Source organism: Zootoca vivipara, chromosome 10 (assembly GCF_965207765.1).
Source record: "Zootoca vivipara chromosome 10, rZooViv2.hap1.1, whole genome shotgun sequence".
Lineage (NCBI taxonomy): Eukaryota > Metazoa > Chordata > Lepidosauria > Squamata > Lacertidae > Zootoca > Zootoca vivipara.
In genome coordinates, this window is record NC_142593.1 from 17,872,896 (window position 1) to 17,893,774 (window position 20,879).

Below are 20,879 nucleotides of genomic sequence, written 5' to 3' on the forward strand. Positions count from 1 at the left end.
TTAATTCTTATTGAATTCAATTTTATTTTATTTTAATTTTTTCCTTCCTAAAATGACCGTCGTTGTCAGGCCGAAGCCACACACAAATCGGCGCCGAGCACGTGGGCAGATTTAAAATGGCGGCCCCCACGTTTCCCTGGCAACCAAACAATTAGTCCCTAGCTTGTAAAACACAGGGCCACCGGCAGATAGAACAAGGGACACACGAACCCCCACCCCCACACCGTTCTCAGCTGATGGAAGGGGGAGAGGCAGATGCTCACAACCGCGGCAAAACTCACGTGGAAGCCAAGGAGATCCCCGGCGGAGCGCGGTATACTGGGGAATGGTCCTGGCCAACCGCTCTTCTGTTTCCAGGCTCAGCTGGCCCCCAGCGTGGACTGGGATCGAGAGGCAGTAGTACGTTGCGGAGAGGCAGCCGCCTCGATCCTGCAACCTATGCGGGCTCCCAAAGCCCCGGTCCTGCAGACCCTGGTAGACTCCTTCTGTAGGGTCCTTCGGGCTACCGCTGCAGTCCGGACTCCCTGCTGGAAGAAGCGGGGCGCGCGCGATATAGAGGCGAAAACACGGCAAGGCGCCCGGAAGCTTGAGACTGCTCCCGGGAGCAGGCAAGCCAAGAAACGAACTGGGGCGAGTGCAATCTGCTGCGCTGCAGCAACCTCGAGCCCTAAACTGCCTCCTTCGCCGATGCCTTGGGCCGCGCACACACACCCTCCGCCTCCCAGCTACCGGTAGTTTAAAAGAGGGGAAAGCCCCGCTTCCCGGCTGACCCGATTGGTCAGCCTGGTTATGACGGAGGCGGGAACTCCCCCCTCGCGAGGGGGCTGAGATCTCAGCCCCCATCGCGAGAGTTCAGTTGGCCAAGCGAGAGTTCAGTCGGGCTGATTTGGCGGCGCTGGCACGTTGGTCGACTTTAGGAGCTCCGCGCCAGCGTGCCCGCCGCCATGGGGAGGTGATCTTGCGGACCCCTCTGGCATAGCTCGCGGACCCCTGGGGGTCCGCGGACCACTTGTTGGGAACCACAGAATTAGGCAGTGCAATTTAGGTTTGTCTTTCCCTTTGACATGGCATGCTGCCCCACAGGGCCTGCTCTACCATTAGGCAGAATGAGGTAGCTGCCTCAGGCAACAGATGATGAGGGACAGGAAGCAGACTGAGCTGTATGTGCCATCTGGCCCCTGCCCTGTGACACCTAAGTTAGCCGACTGCCCTCGAGAACATTGCCCCATTGTCAGCATTGAAGAAAGACCCAAATACCTGTCCAGTCAGCCTTTGTCTAGGAGGGGAGGGATGCCACCTTGTTGTTCACCTCACCCCAGTTTCCTAAAGTTAGGGGAAAGAGAAACCCTTTCACTCGTATTTCCTATTGGTTAAAACGATAATTTTAGGTTTTAACAGTGCAATCCTGTGCATGTTGGCTCAGAAATATTGCACTGGGTTTACTGAGCCTTACTCCCAAGTAAGTGAGTATAGGATTGCATGGTTCATGCTATACATAACTCATCAGACAGGTCAGCCGTATTTACCTTAAATACATTTTGCTACTGCATTTGCCTTCCCAGTTCATAAAATGTATTTGTGTACTATAAAGGGTTCTTACATTTTTTGTAGTGTCTTTTTATATGCAAATGATATAGAATTTTAAAAAAGACATGCTCTTTTCATTGCAGAAGGAGGACTATCCTTTGAGACATTTTATTTTTATTTCAATCTATGGGCTTCAACCAAAATAATGGTGGTCCTTTTGGTATGTTTTTGGAGCAGTGTTGTACAGAATTTCCTCAAGAAGTTTTCTTATTCCTTTCCCCTGTTGCTTTTGTTTTTGTTTTTAACTTTTAACCTAACAACACAATGTACAGTAATTGGAAGTGAATGCTGTTTTCTTGTAGAGCTGGCTATCTTATGTTTCTGGGAATCCTTTAATCTTCTTGCTCTTTCTGTTTCCTCCTGGATTAGCAGGAAACTGTCAGTCACCATCATCTGCAGTGATGCTGGTGGCCGTCTTTCTTCAATAGCTGTGTATTTTGTCTCTGTAAGTAAGGGGGAAAGGTAAAGATAGATGCACCAGCCTTGTCTTGGACCGCTAGAGCTGGCGAATAAAAAACATCTTATCTTTTATTATTCAGCGGCTGCACACCCATGTTATTTATTCCCTGTTCCTTACCAGATTTAGGCTGCCATTCTTATTGGAAGAAGGATTTGTGCCAGGTTCATTGTGCTAATTGTAAATAATGCTCGTATGTTGTAAATGATAATGACAGCGATGATAAAACAAGTAGAAGCCAGAAGGAGAGACAAGGGCTCCTTTTACATCTTAGAGGCTGCTTTTTTTAAAAAAAAAGAAAAATCAGGCAAAAGATAGGTAGATTAACACTAGTCTTGAAGCCTGATGTTTTACCAGCTGTCTCTGAAGAGATGGCGATTTTTCACCCTGTCAAGCTAGAGGGGAATATTCAGTGTACATAAACTACATTTTCCCGCTGCAGATATAACAACACTTCTTTTTTCTTATGGTACAACATATTATTTGTTATTTGTTAAATTTTCCTTAGGCTAATTACCCACTCACTTCTAAATGACATTGAAATGTGTATGGTATAACACTTTACAAATACCATTTTTAATTTTAAGAAATCCTAGGCATTCCTAGCTCACATTGGTCTACCTTCATTTCTGAGTTGCTGCATTAAAAAAAGAAATGTGTTCAGTTCTACTATCTAGTATATGCAAATAGATGATGCCGATGAAATGCACATGATAACGACATCACTCAGCTAATAACTTGACACATGCAGCATTCACCCTGCAAACATGGTTATTTTCAATTACCGTAATTATAATATATGAATCACAGCACATGTAGAAATGAATCCTTCATAGTAGTTGTTGCCAAAAAACACATTCTTTTGCATTAAGTAGGGGCCTTACACTGCAATCCAGACCGCAGCCAGGGAACAGCAGGGTTGTATCTGCAGCCTTGCCATTCAAACGGGACTGAAGGCATAGGAAGGCAAATCACTGGAGTTGGTGCAGCAATCGGTTCCAAATTGGGCCCAAACAGTAGGGCTGAACTTGGGATCCAGCAGATTCTGGGCCATCACAGCCCTACCCTTGAAACATCCCATGGGTACCACTGATGGACAGTTGCACATCAGATTGATGCTGGCATCATTCCAAGGGCAGAGGCCAGCATGGCTGGGCAGAGGGGTATCTATCCTCAGTCCAAACCCACAACTCCAGCTTGCACAAAAGCGGTTTTGATTGCAGCCCCATTTAAGTAGTTGAGACCTCCAGGTATAGGGCGGTGTATAAATTGACTTTTAGAAAACATTTGAAGGCAGCCCTATTTAGGGAAGCTTTTAATGTTTAATAGATTATTGTATTTTAATATCCTTCTGAAAGCCGCCCACAGTGGCTGGGAAAACCCAGCCAGATGGGCGGGGTATAAATAAATAAATAATTTATTATTATTATTATTATTATTATTATTATTATTATTATTATTAAACTATAACAACAACAACACAGTTGTGTTCTTAGTGATGATTCAGAGGGGTCCTTGGAGGTTTTGGACAAACCTGAACAACAGATAATGTCTGCACATTACACACACACACACACACACACACTGTATGTATGTGTGTGTGTGTGTGTGTGTGTATATATATATATATATATATATATATATATATATATATATATATATATAGGTAAAGGTAAAGGGGCCCCTGACCATCAGGTCCAGTCGTGTCCGACTCTGGGGTTGCGGCGCTCATCTCGCTCTATAGGCCGAGGGAGCCGGCGTTTGTCCGCAGACAGCTTCCAGGTCATGTGGCCAGCATGACAAAGCTGCTTCTGGCGAACCAGAGCAGCGCACGGAAACGCCGTTTACCTTCCCGCCGGAGCGGTCCCTATTTATCTACTTGCACTTTGATGTGCTTTCGAACTGCTAGGTGGGCAGGAGCTGGGACCGAGCAACGGGAGCTCACCCTGTTGCAGGGATTCGAACCGCCGACCTTCTGATCAGCAAGCCCCAGACTCTGTGATTTAACCCACAGCGCCACCTGGGTCCCTATATATATATATATATAGGTAAAGGTAAAGGGGCCCCTGACCATCAGGTCCAGTCGTGTCCGACTCTGGGGTTGCGGCGCTCATATACATACATACACACAGTCTCAGCATGCCTGCCTTGTGAAATGTTGGCAATGAAGGCACATTCATCTACTTGCATGTCCTTCACCAAAGCAGAGGAGGCAGCGGTTGTGCCCATTGCAGGTTTGCTAGTAAAAACAGAACAGCTGCACCAAGCTGGCTTTTGCAGCATAGACAAAGATGTCCCCTTGGCACCGAAAAAAGTAAACTGAATGTAGCTGTATAAATAACAACACTGTAGAGAGAAAAGAGAAAAGAAAGTAAAAATGGAAGGGCCTAATTTACATTCTTGGGGGGGAAGCGGACGTTTTCTGCTGGTATAGCTCAGTCGTTAGAGCATGGGACTCTTAACCTCAAGGCCATGGGTGCAAGCCCCACAATGGGCAAAAGAGTCCTGCATCGCGGGGGGTTGGACTAGATGACCCTCACGGTACCTTCCAACTACAGTTTTATTCTATGATTCCTCTTGATCATTGCCATATCCTTTTGGTCATGCTTACTAATGGTTGAGCCTGAGATTCCTGCCAAAACTCTTTCACCTTTCATTACAAAGTTCGGTGAACCCAGGGCTCTTTCTTCAGTGAGTACTAGGACAAAATTAGGCCACAGAATAATTTTTGGCTCTAGGTGTTGACCCTGTAGTAGAATGTATTAAATGGGATAAAAGGGGGGGCTTGCTTATTATCTTTATTTTTCCTTTCATACTTGTATAATTTAGTTCCATATGAGGAAATGCCACTGTGGGAGTAACTGTGTGTGGTTAAATGCATTTTGCAGATGGCAGTTTTTATATATTTCTTGGATGTATTTTGATTTTAATATCAAATGAAGTATAAAGAAAAAATAAGCATTGCAACTGTTTAAATTATAATGTAGAATATAGCAACATGTGGTGCAGTTAATCTTCCAAAGCAAGACCAAGTGTTGACAAATTTTGGAACATCTCCATTTTGCTTCTTTGCAAACCCAGCTAACTTGGCCAGCAGTACCATTGCCTCATCAATCACTCCTCCTAGTAGCAAACTCAGCTGGTGAGTGCTGACAGGATTGTTGCCAAAACAGGGCTACTGAGAAACAAGGTGGAGGTATCAGCACAGTCAGGTGAATCTCAATATATGCACAAATCCGTTTTTTAAAGCTCCCCCCCCCAAACATGTAAAGAGGTGAACAGAAGCACTTATTTTAGCAGTGAGGTTGCATTGCAACATTTCATTGCAAGCCCTACACCTTTCCTTCTCTTTTGTATGTGTGTCATAGCGGCCCTTCTTAATTCACAGCTATGTTCACTGAATTTCATTTTATTGCTTTCTGCCTCCTCTTCCTAGTTATTTAGAGCAAAAGGGACACATTCAGTGCTATTTGGTAATCTATTCCTATCAGCTGAATCATTTGCCATCCCTTCCAGTTAGATTTTATGCATAATTCTGAATTTTTAAAAAAATCTTCTTAGATATTGTTTTATAAACATTGCCCTACATAACTTCTCTCACTTCCCTTTCATGGGTCAACAAATACTCAGTGCCATTAACAAAGAAAGAAATGGAAGTGTAAGTAATTAGTAGCCCTCTAAGCACCCCGTGCACAGGTATTATTTTTGTCTTTCGGCACTTCTGATATTTACAGTCAATTTAAAGTTAAATAGCTCTGGCAATCTGCATAATTACATTTCTTTTCTTTGTTTCATGGCCCTGCCTTGCGATCCGCACTCTGCTCTGTGCCTGCGCTTCCTTGCAGCACTTTTCTTGTCCATTAATTATTAAAAGAATAGCACTGCATAAAATATTGATCTGTTGCCTGACATTCATTTCAGAAATATATGCAGAGCAAAAAAAAGGTAACATGAGGAGCCTTTTCAAAAGCTCGCCATTCCACTGTTCTGATGCCTGAGCAGAGACTTTTAAAAATGCTAATTCTGCTTTACTTGCTATTAATTATGCATTCCATAACTATTCGATATGAATATTTTTCAATGGCGTGCTATTTTATTATTATTAAAAATTGACATTTTGACCAGTCAAAAGCATGCGTCTCTATAAAGGGATGTCATCTTAGTGGTGTTTCATGCCCCAGAAACCAAGAGGAGACTACTTGCCCACATAGTAATGATGCTTGGTGGTAAAAACAAATTAAGCGTAGACCCAGAATATCTCATAGTCAAACTTACCTACTGATAGCAATACAAAATGTTGATAGCACCAGCCTGCCAAAGGAATGGGTTCCAAACATTTGGTGACGGTTTCCAAATACGTAGGATGTTGTGACCATGAAGAAAAGTGTTAACTAACTCTGTTTCTCTGAACAGAACTAAACTATCACACTTTTGGATTATATGGCACCCTTTTCTGAAACAGCCCCAAACATGGACCCCTCATTTCCAGGCCTGAGGTGGAGTTACATCACTCTGCTTCAGTGTTTATCATACATGCCGGCTCCACACACCCCTTTTAAAAATAAATAAATAATAATTAGGGAGCCAGTCCCCCTCAATGTTCAGAGGGCATTCACCTCTGCTCCCTGGCTCTTTGCAACATCAGGATGTTGAGCAATGTTGCAAACATGATGTTAGGCTGTCACGTCGGGCCCTCTCCATCATCTTGTACTCAGACCCCTGAAAAATGTTGGTACAGTCCAATGGTACAGTCCATTGAAAACCAAGGCGCGACTTCCAGTTGGCTGCAGGAAGCTCCTGCAGCCAATCGGAAGCCGCAGAACCCCTGTCGGACAATCGGGTTCCAAAGAACGTTTGCAAACCGGAACACTCCCAGGTTTGAGGCGTTCGGGAGCCAAAACGTTTGACTTGCAAGGTGTTCGGGATCCAAGGTACGACTGTACAGAAATGTCATACGAAAAAACATGTTGCGGAATTTGTATGCACAGAAGCAGTTTTCCCATAGGGAGACTCAACCCCTTTACTTGGTAAATCTTTGGGTTCTTCGTACAGGCTTCCTACCTACAGTTCCATGTTAGTGTGTTGAAAGAGAGAGGCCCTGTAGTCTCTTTTCTGGCAGATCAATGCAATTCCTCTGCCACTTTTCTGATTGATGATATTTGTGCATGGCCAGTGTGGGAGTGTCATCAAGTAGCATTATGATTAGCAAGTGACAGCAGACTTTCCAGGTACACTATGATAGTAACCTGGCTTTTGTAGATCCTGTATAGCTGTTGCTGTGCTTTTGAATCTACTGCTGTGTGGACATAAGATCCCGATTCCATTAGTTAGCCCCAGTGTGGCAGCCACCCAACATATGGGGACCATATGATCATCTCGACCATGTTCTCTTATTCCAGGGGTCCCCAGACTTTCTGCGCGGCGGGCCGGTGCCCGCCGCGCCGACCGCGCGGTGGGCCGGAGGGCAGGGGAGTGCGCGCGCAGCGGGCCGGAGGGCGGGGGAGTGCGCGCCCGTGCGCATGCGCACACGCACACGGGCGGGAAAAAAATCGCCAAAAATCGCTTGTGCGCATGCGTATGGGCCTCCCCCGACCCGGAAGTGCACCAGAAATGACCTCTTCCGGGTCGGGAGAGGCCCATACGCATGCGCACAAAGGATTTTCGGCGATTTTTTGCCGATTTTTTAGATCGTCGCTGCGCCGCGCGCCGTGAGAGCGGGCGGCGGCAGCGGGCGGCGGGAGTCGTCGCGGGCCGGATTGGAAGGCCGATTGGGCCGCATCCGGCCCGGGGGCCGTAGTTTGGGGACCCCTGTCTTATTCCTTAGCTTCGAATTATTTTATTTTAATTCAAGTTTCTTCTAGCAAGCAAACCCCTATTTCTCAGATGCTTACTGTTAATTCTCCCTCTTCCAAAGTTTTGGAGCAAAATACTTCTCATTGACTTGTGCTGTGCATCAAGACTAATATAGGGCTTTGTCTAAATGCCAGCATCCAGCTGTAAAGAAATGCATTTAATAAGATGAGCTTCCATACCTTGATAGCAGCAATCATGTAGGAAATTATAGGGGAAAGGATTTATGACCTAAGTGGAGATGGAAATTTAATAAGAGGCTTTCATCACGGCCACGGAAAAGTCATGGAGTTCTTTTAAGTGCAGTTCACATAATGCATGAAATGCACTTATTTTCCTAACATTTCTGTAAATATCTCATAGGTAGCGTGATTACATACTCATATGGAAGCATAAGAACATGAAAAGCAGAAAGGTTTCGTGACATCAATTTACTTTTTCTGCCTATCCATTCCTAACAGTTGCATGGCAGCTATTCCCTGTAGAATATAGCAACATGGAGCTCTTAAAATGCCACTTTAAATTAAAGTCAAGATGTTTGAAATGGCTAACTTATTTATGCTCTTGATGCAAATTTCAGCAATGGGCTGAGGCTTACTTTGTGCATTGCTTTCTCTGTCAAGAAGGCAGTTGGTGAAACTTTAGCAGCAAGCAGAGAGAAGTTAGAGCTAAAGCATATAAAAGCAAAAGGAAATATACATCTCTGTTCGCCTTAAAATAGGCATTTTATAAGATTTTGACGTGCAAAGCTATACTTTTTACGATCTGGGCCACATTGACAAATAGATAATACCTGCACGATATTTCACATTGCCTAAGACCTGTGCGTGTGCTGTTTGGATTCCTTGCTTTTCCTTGCTTTTGCATTCCATTTAATCACCACAAATACGTTGCTCATTATATCCCCCTGATTTTAATATTAATTCTGTTAAAAGCTCAACATCAAATGTTGCTGAAAATGACAGTGGCAAAAGAACCATTTCCCCATTTCATCTTCGAGAAGAATGGAGGGGTCTTTATTTCTAAGAGATACCTCCTTCTGGCATATCAGGAATCTGCAGCCTCACTGTTCCACCTCTTTTTGGCTATCTGCTACACCTGTCCTCTATCCTTTTTGTAGTAGTCTTGTTCTACTGTTATGGACGGGCTGGATGCAGAGGAGTGGCGGGAGGCAGCAGCTAGGGAACCCTCAAGGGAACCTCTGGGAAAGAAGGCTCTGAGCTTGGTGGTGGGACAATAATGAGTGGTTAGAGAGGGAGACGGAAGCAGGCTGGGAGGAGGAGCTGAAGAGGCAACAGGGTTAGGTGAGCAGGAAGAGGCCGTGGCAGAGAGCAGGCCAGAATCAGAGGCAGAGGCTGCCAAAGGGCAGAGGGGAGGAGGGCTGCTGAAGAATCCAGGGAGTCTTCCCCTCCCGCTGGAACCAGCTCTTCTCCTCCCTGGTCTCCCAGAACATGAATAAAGAGGGTGAAGCAAAGGGAAACAAGACAAAGGAGCCTCAGGTTACTGGGGAAGCACCTGGGAGGAGAGGAGCCTTAGAAAGCAGTGGAAGGATCTGTGTGATAGAACACACACAAGCTATATTTGGCATTCCATAGATTCGACACAATAAAAACCTGATCATATATTTACTCAGACCACTCGACTTCAGTCTAATTTTAAAGTAAGTAGGATTGCACTGTTAGATTAATTCTAAATATTTCATGGTCTCTGTGCAGCCCCACAGAGTAACAATGGAAACTTAACAGGCTAAAAGACTTTTGGTGAAAGCACACCTTCAGCCATTAGTATACATGCACAAAGCGGGGGCTTTGTGGAGCATTGCACGTACTTTGGCCTCAGCACCCCCTTCCAAAACGGACCTTGGATCCACTAAACTTGCAGCTTAGGCAAGCAGTCTTAGCATGCCTGCCTTGTGAAATGTTGGCAATGAAGGGGCATGCATCTACTTGCATGTCCTTCACCAAAGCCAGGCATAGGCAACCTTGGCTCTCCAGATGTTTTGGAACTTCAACTCCCATGATCCCTGACCACTGGCCCTGTTAGCTAGGGATCATGGGAGTTGTAGTTTCAAAACATCTGGAGAGCCAAGGTTGCCTATGCCTGACCAAAGCAGATAAAAATAATCTGAATGTAGCTGTACAAATAACAACACTGTAGAGAGAAAAGAGAAAAGAAAGTAAAAATGGAAGGGCCTAACTTACATTCTTGGGGGGAAGCGGAAGTTTTCTGCTGGGATAGCTCAGCCAGTAGAGCATGGGACTCTTAACCTCAAGGCCATGGGTGCAAGCCCCACAATGGGCAAAAGATTCCTGCATTGCGGGGGGTTGGACTAGATGACCCTCACGGTCCCTTCCAACTACAGTTTTATTATTCTATGATTCCTCTTGATCATTGCCATATCCTTTTGGTCATGCTTACTAATGGTTGAGCCTGAGATTCCTGCCAAAACCCTTTCACCTTTCATTACAAAGTTAGGTGAACCCAGGGCTCTTTCTTGTGACAGTACTCGTCAGTACAGAGTATCAACACCTGCTTTTTTTGCTGCTTATGGCAACCATTTTGTGCTAGTACCCATGATACTTTTATTAATACAGCGGTACCTCTTTTCCCAAATACCTCCATTGTCGCGCATTTCGGTTCTCGAATGCCAAAACCCTGGAAGTAAATGCTCCGTTTTCTAACGTTTTTCGGAACCCGAATGTGTGATGTGGTTTCCGCTGTGTGCAAGAAGCTCTTGCAACCAATGGGAAGCCGCGCCTCGGTTTTTGGACGTTTCCGAAGCCAGATGGGCTTCTGGAACGGATTACGTTCAAGAACTGAGATACCACTTCATATGAGTGCTGGCATGAAGTGGGGAAACCCATATTTGTGACTACACAGATGACCACTCAAAGAACCAAAGATATAAAGGCTAGCTAACTATTTTCCTTACGTACTCACCCTGAGCTTAGAGCTGGTTTACCTGAAAGTTAGTTATAGGGAAGAGAAGTATGTGTTTTACAGCTTTCAGGAACATTCAGCTGCATTTCTTTATAAGCAGTAGCCAAGAATTGGATTCTGCCATCTTTACTTACTTGAACACAGCTCTCATCTGTGTTTAGTTCCATTGACGTCAATGAAATCTACTCACTAAGCACTCCATTCAGATCAGGAATGTGAACATTTTGAATAGCTGTATTTTAAATTACAATCAGACTTGTGATTAAGGACAGTCTGGATTTCTCCCTAGATCAGCAATTAACTTTAAAAAAATGTTCTTTCATTTAAAGTGACACATAGTTGTCATTGTGTAGAAACATATTTCAATATATTACAATGAGCTACTGAGGATAGCATAAAAACAAACATAATCTGTTAATGAATCATTAGGCAATAAGCCCCTTTGTGAAGATAAGATTTAGTACAAAGATTGACACTCTGGTCCTGATTTTGCAAAAAAAATGGACTATTCTGTTCTCAAGATAATCAGACACTAGTAATATATCTCTTACTTGCTAACTATAAAATTGTAATGTGTGCATTAACTAAAATATCAGTCATATGCTTTGCTGATCCATTTGCAAAAATGTGCTGACTAGCAGCTGTAGATGAGGATGACGTTAAATAAAGAATTATAATGAATCTGCAGCAAGAAACTTTAAGCTTTCTCCTCCACTCATTATAAAATGTATTAAAGTAACCTGCAGACTGGGCATATATTTTCAAGTCCCTCTAAAGTATTCTAATCACTCACTAATAATTCATATCCATTTTGACCCATTTTCCCCTGACAGTCCTAAAAAATAAAATAAAAAACTAACGAAAGCTAGTATTGTGGAGTTGGAACTAAAGTAAACACGACTGTCCTTTTGCTCCTCTGTGACTCCCAGTTGTATACCGAGTTGCCTTTTCTGCCACAGATGGAAGAAAATCATTAATGCTTCTCACAATGAATGGCATTCGCTCTGCAAGAAGGATCATCTGATATTCTAGATGGATAGACATGGAAGCACAAAGTGGGCAGTCACTGTCTTGTACTGTACTTTGATCCATCACAAAGGAAGTCCTGGAACTATCGTAAAGCATGAGATTGTTAATCCCAGGGTTGTGGGTTTGAGCCCCATGTTGGGCACAAGATGCCTGTATTGAAGGGGGTTGGACTCGATGACCCTCATGGTCCCTTCCCACTCTACAACTCTATGGTTCTGTGGATGAGTTAAATATCCCAGGAATTGTTTTTATAATGAAACAACCTATTTCCCCACCACTTTTACTAAAAGGTATTCTCTGCAATTGCAAGTATCTGAGTGGCAATCCATCTGCCCTGTGATCATGTGTGGTATAAGGTTTTGTTTTGTTTTAAAAAAATGTATATAAACATTTGAGATCCTGGTCAGCTGTTGAGTCTGGCCATATGGAAGGACAATAGTACCATACTCATACTTCTCCACAGTTATCGTTGTTAGCAAGGAAATGAGAATTTATATATATATATATAAACATATTATAAAATCTAGGCTCCCACATAGATTTAGGAGTGCATCAGTGTTGACAAACCCTGGAATAAATTCTGAACTAGATTAGAAAACATTTTGTTATCCCTTCCATACATCGAAGGCTGATCGCCGAAGAATTGATGCTTTTGAATTATGGTGCTGGAGGAGACTCTTGAGAGTCCCATGGACTGCAAGAAGATCAAACCTATCCATTCTTAAGGAAATCAGCCCTGAGCGCTCCCTGGAAGGACAGATTGTGAAGCTGAGGCTCTAATACTTTGGCCACCTCATGAGAAGAGAAGAATCCTTGGAAAAGACCCTGATGTTGGGAAAGATTGAGGGCACTAGGAGAAGGGGACGACAGAGGACAAGATGGTTGGACAGTGTTCTCGAAGCTACGAACATGAGTTTGACCAAACTGTGGGAGGCAGTGCAAGACAGGAGTGTCTGGCGTGCTATGGTCCATGGGGTCACGAAGAGTCGGACACGACTAAACGACTAAACAACAACAACAATCCCTAACATCTTGACTCAGGTGAAGGCGTGCCTGTTCCACCAAAAAAAACCCCTGCAACCAACCAACCCGAGATCTGAGCAATGTCCCTTCTTTTTGATGGTTTTGTCTGGCTGCCCCAGGACTCACCTTGTTTTGAGCATCCTGTGGCTTTATTTCCTGTAAACATCTGTAAAGTGAGAGAACTGGTAATATCCATCAGACATTTTGTCAAGGCTTTTTATTTCGCTATGCTGTTAATGTTTAATTTTTAAGTCTTCTAATTGCTGGTCTTTGCTTTTTAATCTGACTGCTGGTTTTAAGCTCTCTTTTTATTATGCAAAAGCCGAAGTATGGTAACAGCTTTATTAGAGAACCGACCAAGGTGTCACAATGCCATGAACGTTTTCCAACTTTTTGCAAATATGAAACCTGGTAGTTACTTGGCTATGTTTACTATTCCAATTGGAATACTCCAGAGTAATTGTGAGCTTTTATTTCCAGAAATAAAAATGCATGAATGTCCATTGTTGCTTTGTCCCAGTGGTCCTTTGTGCAATCTAAATTCTGTTAATCCATCTTTCATAGTGTAATCTAATTAAGTTTGCATAATGCCTTCTGCACACCATCTTAAAGAGGGTTTGTTGCAAGCTGCAGACTTTGGGACTTTTCCGTCATGTGTGGTTTTCCATTCTCATTTCCCCCTCCCCCGGATGTTTTGTTTAGCATCCAGCAGCGCTCGGAGGATCTCAAAAGCTTATTATTTGGTGACATTTCAGATGATGGTAATGAAAGTTTTACCCTACAGTGATTTTCTCATTTATTTTAATAACTTAGCATTCTTTTGTGGCAGTGGGTCTGAAATACCTGCAGAGCCCCAAACATGCAGGGACATCCCATTATCTTAAATGAGAGGGGCAGGTTGCGGGGTGGGGGAAGAGACGCTCCATATCTAGTTACAGGTAGGTAGCTGTGTTGGTCTGCCGTAGTTGAAACAATTTTTTTTTAAAAAAAACCCTCCTTCCAGTAGCACCTTAGAGACCAACTTAGTTGGTCTCTAAGGTGCTACTGGAAGGATTTTTTTTATTTTGCTCCATATCTACAATAGGATACCTGTACACACATGCATAAAGAGCATCATGTCATAGATCGTGTTATTGAAGACATAGGATTTTTTTGGGGAAGGAGAATATGGTTGTATTGTAGCTGTCGGGTGCTTTAAATCACAAACAACCAGTTTATTTGTTTCAGTTGTGCTTTTTAAAAAAATCTCTTTCAGGTGAGCATCTTTTACTGCTTATTTTGAAAATGTTTTATCTGGTTTTTATCTTCGTTCTTTGGATATTTTTCTTTTCGTTTTGGGGGGGGGGGCTATTTCTTTCAGCTGCAGTAGATATGTCCTTATAATATGCAGGTCATGTTGGAGGAACTTTTGTTCCAAAAAGCAGTATGTATGTGTGTGAACTATCATAACAATAGTAATAGTAATAATAATAACTTCTAAGATTGCTGAGCTTTGTCTATGTTGTGACTGTCAAAATGATCTCTAGTGACTGTTAGGAAAGACGTAGGGAGGGGGAAAGTGTTTGATTAAGGACCTGGGGGAGTTGAGCCTTTTGTTCTGAATTTAGGGCTGGTAAGGAAGGGACCCAGGTGGCGCTGTGGTTAAACCACTGAGCCTAGGGCTTGCTGATCAGAAGGTCGGCGGTTCAAATCCCTGTGACGGAGTGAGCTCCCGTTGCTTGGTCCCAGCTCCTGCCAACCTAGCAGTTCGAAAGCACGTCAAAATGCAAGTAGATAAATAGGAACCGCTACAGCGGGAAGGTAAACGGCGTTTCCATGTGCTGCTCTGGTTTGCCAGAAGTGGCTTTGTCATGCTGGCCACATGACCTGGAAGCTATACGCCGGCTCCCTCGGCCAATAATGCGAGATGAGCACGCAACCCCAGAGTCGGTCACGACTGGACCTAATGGTCAGGGGTCCCTTTACCTTTACCTTTAACCAAGAGGAAAAGGGGCAAGGCAGCACAGGGGCGTACCCAGGATCAAAATTAGGGGGGCAAGGGGTGGGGCCAAGGCACGGGAGGGGAGGGGCCACAGTGGGAATGTGGGCGGGGCTACGTGGCCTACGCCTCCCAGCTGTTCCGAGGAGGCGGCCCCAGGCTCCCGCTCCGCGCGCGCAGCTCCAGAGGCGCGCGGGGAGCGCGAGCCTGTGGCTGCCTCCTCCGCACCTCCCTGGGGCCGCCACGCTGCGCCCCTCAGCCTTTTGCTTTGGGGGGGGGAACTGCCCCCCTGCCCCCCTGCCTATGCCCATGAGGCAGCAGGAAGGTTGTTCTGGTACAGCCAACGCAGCAAAGACCATTTTGTGCTTCCTTCCTGCCCATATTCCACTTCTTGGTTACTAACAGTGATCCCCCACATTGGGAAGCCAGGCAAACCATACTGCTCTACCTTCACTGGCCCTAGTTAGTCTCCCTCCCCCCTTCAGTGGCAAAGGTTGCCACAAAATCGTCTTTCCCCCCATTCTTTTCCCTCTTCTTTTTGTAACCATGGCTGTGTTGTGATGCTTGTGCACACACGACTCCCTGGGGAAATGAACATGGCAGTTTGGAACTTTTTCTGCAGCATACCCACTCTATAAAACACCCTATAAAAAAATAAAATAAAAATCTGTGGAGGGAAAAGACATTGCAGCAACTGCAACTGATAGCCATTGTCATTTGGAGGCCTGTATACACTATGGATGGCTTCATCTGCACTCCATAATTGTGTCCTAGCAACACCACTGATTCCCCAAACTGTCAAAGCAGCGAACCTGTCACACTTATCAGGCATCATCAACAAGTTATAAGTATTGAACACTTAATAATAGCTTTAAAACCCATTTTAAGAGTAGTTTATAAATTCACCTGTGAGCTTCACTTGTTGGCAGTGGAAATGAACATTGGCTAGTTTACCTGAAGCCCACACAGCCAGCATACCTCTTGTGTATTTTCTGTTCCTTCAGTGTTCCTGGATGCTTTTCATCTGAAAGTGTGTACTGTGATGCTTTCTTTGGTCGCTGCTTAACACTCACTCAACCTCGGATGTTTTTATCACCAACCTCTCTAATCGTTTTCATTGAAAACCGTCATTGATTTTGCCTGCCAAGCTTTTCACCTTGTCAAACATCTGAAGAGTTCTGAGAAGTCTGTTCTTTAAGTATTATTTCCAGATTATTTCCAGATTGTTCTATTTGAAATTTAAAATTAAAATATAGAGTTTTATCACCCCAATTCACTTCATAGCATTGATCATACTCAGAAACGCATCCTTATAAAACAGCCCGAGGAAGGAATTGCGCTCATTTTTTTCATGTTACAAGTACAACCAAGGGGAAATAATAAGGTAATCTCCGAGGAAAAATACGTTATATCTGTGTAGAGCGAGAAATTAAATTAGTAAATCAATCATAAACCTGAGAAGGAGGCTTACTATTAGTGTTCTATGGGGAAATAAAAACTTTGTTGGTAGAATCGTTATCGTAAGCTGCCCAGGGAACTTCATTATTGGGTGGCATATAAATACCATTAATAAATAAATGCTGCTAAGCCAGGTAACAAAATGCTTCACATGGTCAGACACCCCTTCTGAACACAACACCACAGTGCAGCTTGAAACTCGATATTCGGTTGGCTGCAGCTTTATTCAGTTCCCTAATGGGATTAGAAATCCCCTGCCCTGTTTGGGCATTCAGTTTCCATGTGTGATTGGAATGGCATGAGGACAAACTGGCTGACTGCCCTCTCCACCACATCTCCATGCCTATCACCACTAACCTCCATGCAACGGAGGGTGGATTTCTGCAGCAGGGAGCCTGATGTACACATGTAGCCACCCGGCATGGTTGAGAACCCTGATCATGCATGGAATACTGCAATAATGGAGGGACAGTGGTGCCAAGCATATCCACACTCATGTGGGGAAGAAGAGAAGAGTTTGGATTTGATATCCCGCTTTATCACTGCCCGAAGGAGTCTCAAAGCGGCTAACATTCTCCTTTTCCTTCCTCCCCCACAACAAGCACTCTGTGAGGTGAGTGGGGTGAGTGGGAATCTCCACTGGTCTCTTCCCAGTGGGGCTGAGAGACTTCAAAAAAGTGTGACTAGCCCTAGGTCACCCAGCAGCTGCATGTGGGGGAGCGGAGACGGGAACCCGGTTCCCCAGATTAGGAGTCTACCGCTCTTAACCACTACACCACACTGGCTCTCTGGGAAGCTGAATGCCTGAATAGGGCTTACCTTGATTATGATTCTGCAGCCTTCTTATATGTTGTACCTTAGATCTACTATCTGTTACTGCTTTTGGGCAGGAAGTGAATATAGCAGGTGCAGAATCGCAGTGTCCATTGCCCAAATGCTCAGGAGATCTCCCCCACCTTCGATACCCTTATGAAACAGACTCAGATATTGAAAAGGAATCCGTAGCAATTTAATAGATCTGATCTGATCTGCACCACACATTTAAAACAGATCCAATGCACATTTAAACCACACGACTTCTCCCAAAGAATCTTGACAACTGTAGTTTAAGGGTGCTGGGAACTTTTCTGTAGTCTCAGGATTCTTTGGGGAAGTCATGTGCTTTTAATTCGCCACCTTTCTTCTCCATATCTGGTACAGTGGAACCTTGGTTTTCAAGCATCTTGGAAGTTGAACGATTTGGCTTTCGAACCCCGAAACCCCGGAAGTAACTGCTTCAGTTTTTGAACAATTTTTGGAAGCCGAATGTGCCACGTGGCTTCCCTATTGAGTTTTCCGGACGTAAATGCTTTTGGAAATGCAGGCTTCAGAAGTTGAACAGTCTTCTGGAATGGATTATGTTCGAAAACCGAAGTTCCACTGTATTGGGAGGGGGTGTTTGAGGTGGGTGCTGTACACATTAAGGAAGTATTCGTGAAAAAGGAGTCTCTCCAGGATGAAGCGTTAAGAAAAATTTCAAAGGCAATGGATTTTGCATGTGTCTTGACACTTCAGACTCTCTCTGTATCAACTCTTTTATCATCATTGATATGAATATTAAGAGGATGTGCTACTTTGGCTTTCCATCCCAAGCCATTCCATTCTATTATGTCTGAATCTGAAGGATCGTAATGAATAATGTCTGAATACTATCACAAAGGCTACTGTGTCATTTTTCAGAGGCTGTTTATAAATCCAGTAAAAGCCTTTGCAGCTGATAAAACACACAGCCTAATGGGAGATTGGCATTTGTCTTTCTTGAAAAATGTTTAAACATATGTGATAGTGTGAAGTGCTTATCACTTAAGACAGAACTAATTAATCAACTTAAAGTATTTTTAAAGTCTGCAAATATATATATTAAAAGTCTCCAATAAATCACATGAATTCATTTTTATTTTACCTTTTTATAACAGTGTACTAATTTTCATTTATAAAATATTTTGCACGTACATTTTTAAAAATTAACCCTATACGGTATTTTAAAATGGTTTAAGCTTTTAAAAAAGTTTTTACTGTGAAATATAACACGTAAACAAATAGAATGGCAGGATCTAAAATCAATAAAGGAAATGATAATGATATAGCAGATTCAAACCAGAGTTTCAGAATCACGTATTTCAAAAACATTATTATGCTGACTTTTTTTATTTCTTTAAAATATTTTTAGACTGCTGTTCAGCAAAGCTTCATAAACAGCTGTGCTAAGGGTAAAGACCAAATTTATTCTAAGTACTGTTTGCCTTACTATTTAATACCCTGTTTCTCATATTTTAAGACATACCCATAAAATAAGCCATAGCAGGATTTTTAAGCATTCAAGGAATATAAGCCATACCCCGAAAATAAGACATAGTGATAGGCGCAGCAGCAATGCCGGCCGCGGCAGGAGGAGGAGGAAAAAATAAGACATCCCTTGAAAATAAGCCATAGTGTGTTTTTTTGAGGAAAAAATAAATATAAGACGTGTCTTATAATATGAGAAACACGGTATATAACTATTTTTAAAGATTATTAGTGAATTATAACAAAAAAATGTTGCACTATAGCAGGCATAGGCAAACTCGGCCCTCCAGATGTTTTGGGACTACAATTCCCATCATCCCTGACCTCTGGTCCTGTTAGCTAGGGATCATGGGAGTTGTAGTCCCAAAACATCTGGAGGGCCGCGTTTGCCTATGCTTGAACTATAGTATATACCTATGATAATTCTCAACTACTACAAAGTATAATGGTACATATTTTAAGGACAGCTTTTCAAAATAGAGAGCTCTTGTAATAATTTGTTCCTTTAATCTACAATGGCTGTTGTTTTCAGGTGCAGCTGAGATCTAGCCTTTCAAGTCAGTATGTAATTCGTACCCAGCCTACAAATGCATGCCTGTCAACACTTGAATGTGCAGCTATTTCCCTGGCCATCATGGAGAAGAATGATGGTATTAAAGAAGTAGGTAATTTTACTCTGTTAATGGAATAATAGGGTGAGAACAAGGTTATTTCACAAGGCTATTTCACAAACAGGGCTGTATTTATTGGCCAAGGACCATATACTGTACTGTGCATATTTATAGTTGCAATTTGTTAACTTCAGTGATTTAACAGAGGGAAGAAGTTCTCATAAGCATTTTGCACTTCCTTGCATGCCATACATCAACACCAGTCAAAATTAGCTACTGCTTTTGGGATACTTCATTCCATACATTTAACTGTGCTCTTAAGTAAAGCTGCAACCATAATCCCATTTCCCTGGGAGTAATGCCAGTTGAATTCAGTAGGGCTTACTTTGAAGTCATTCCATACATTTAACTGTGCTCTTAAGTAAAGCTGCAACCATAATCCCATTTACCTGGGAGTAATGCCAGTTGAATTCAGTAGGGCTTACTTTGAAGTAGACATAGTTAGGATTTCGGTGCAAATTACATCTTTTTTAAACAAGATGTTTTTAAAAGTCAGCAAAAATATAGGTTCTAAAGTGAATCACAGACATATGTATAGCACCAAATTTAGACCCTTTGTTCTTTGTTCTTCTGACATTGGCTATTTACAGAAGCAGAATAAAGGTTGTTAGATTGAAAAGTGTGCCACTCCTCTTTCCCCTCCGAGGTTACATAACTCTCCTTTTCTTATATTTCATAACGTTTCATGCTGAACCAAAGGTTGTTGAAGTCAGGCTAAGCAATTATCTTCTATCACGGTAATGAAATACATAAATGTTTATAAATAGGTTAAACAGTTACTCTGTGGTCCAAAGGCATCTGTGGTGAACTCCAAAGAATAATAAGTCACTGCCAATCCAATTTCAACCAAGCAATTAATAACAATCATTCCTGCATGAGATACTCTGCAAAGATGACCTGAACAACCTTTGAAGTGAGCTTGAAGATTAAAATATATTTGTAAACTCTTCCCAATGACTTGAAGCATTCTTCTAGCCTCAGCGTATGACCCACTGGGTTATTTCAATCTACTAATCAGCTTAAAACTGTCAGATGTCATTATCAGAATTGGGAACATGACAGCTCTGGAGTTTAAGTTTATTCTACTGGGTCAAAGAACCGGCAATAAGACATTAGCCTTTGCTGTGCAAGTGGATCTCATGGGTCTGTGATGGAAGACTCTGTCAAGATTCTAAAATGTCTCCAATGCACTTTGATAACCAACGCTGGAAACGCTACATGATTGTTAGCACTCCTAATGAGAATCCTAAGAACCAGTACTATAATGACTGTTTCTCGTTGTGGGTTTTCAGAATAAATAGGCTTTGGGACAGGGCTTGGGAACCTTGACCCTCCATCTCCCATCAGCATCCATCACCATGGCCAGGGATAGGGAGAGCTTTCATCCAGCATCATTTTGTCAGCCACCACGCCTACCTGCCCTACACCTGACAGCTAAAGGTGTGACTCGGTTGCAAGTGGGGTTTACAGGCATTATCAATCACCGGATTGTCAGGCGTGGGGCAGAGGAAGCTACAGCTTGGCTGGGATGCCTGCAAAGCCTTGTACTTCTGCAGGTATA

At 43.1% G+C, this 20,879-nt stretch overlaps 1 protein-coding gene across 1 annotated transcript in view; it reads left to right on the forward strand.

Moving 5' to 3' along the window:
- Positions 1 to 20,879, forward strand: part of DTWD2 (DTW motif tRNA-uridine aminocarboxypropyltransferase 2) — an 86,231-nt gene that overhangs the window by 59,444 nt on the left and 5,908 nt on the right. Inside the window, exon 5 of the mRNA XM_035099884.3 lies at positions 19,180 to 19,308. Coding sequence (XP_034955775.3) covers positions 19,180 to 19,308 — 129 coding nt within the window. The remainder of the gene's footprint in view (positions 1 to 19,179; positions 19,309 to 20,879) is intronic.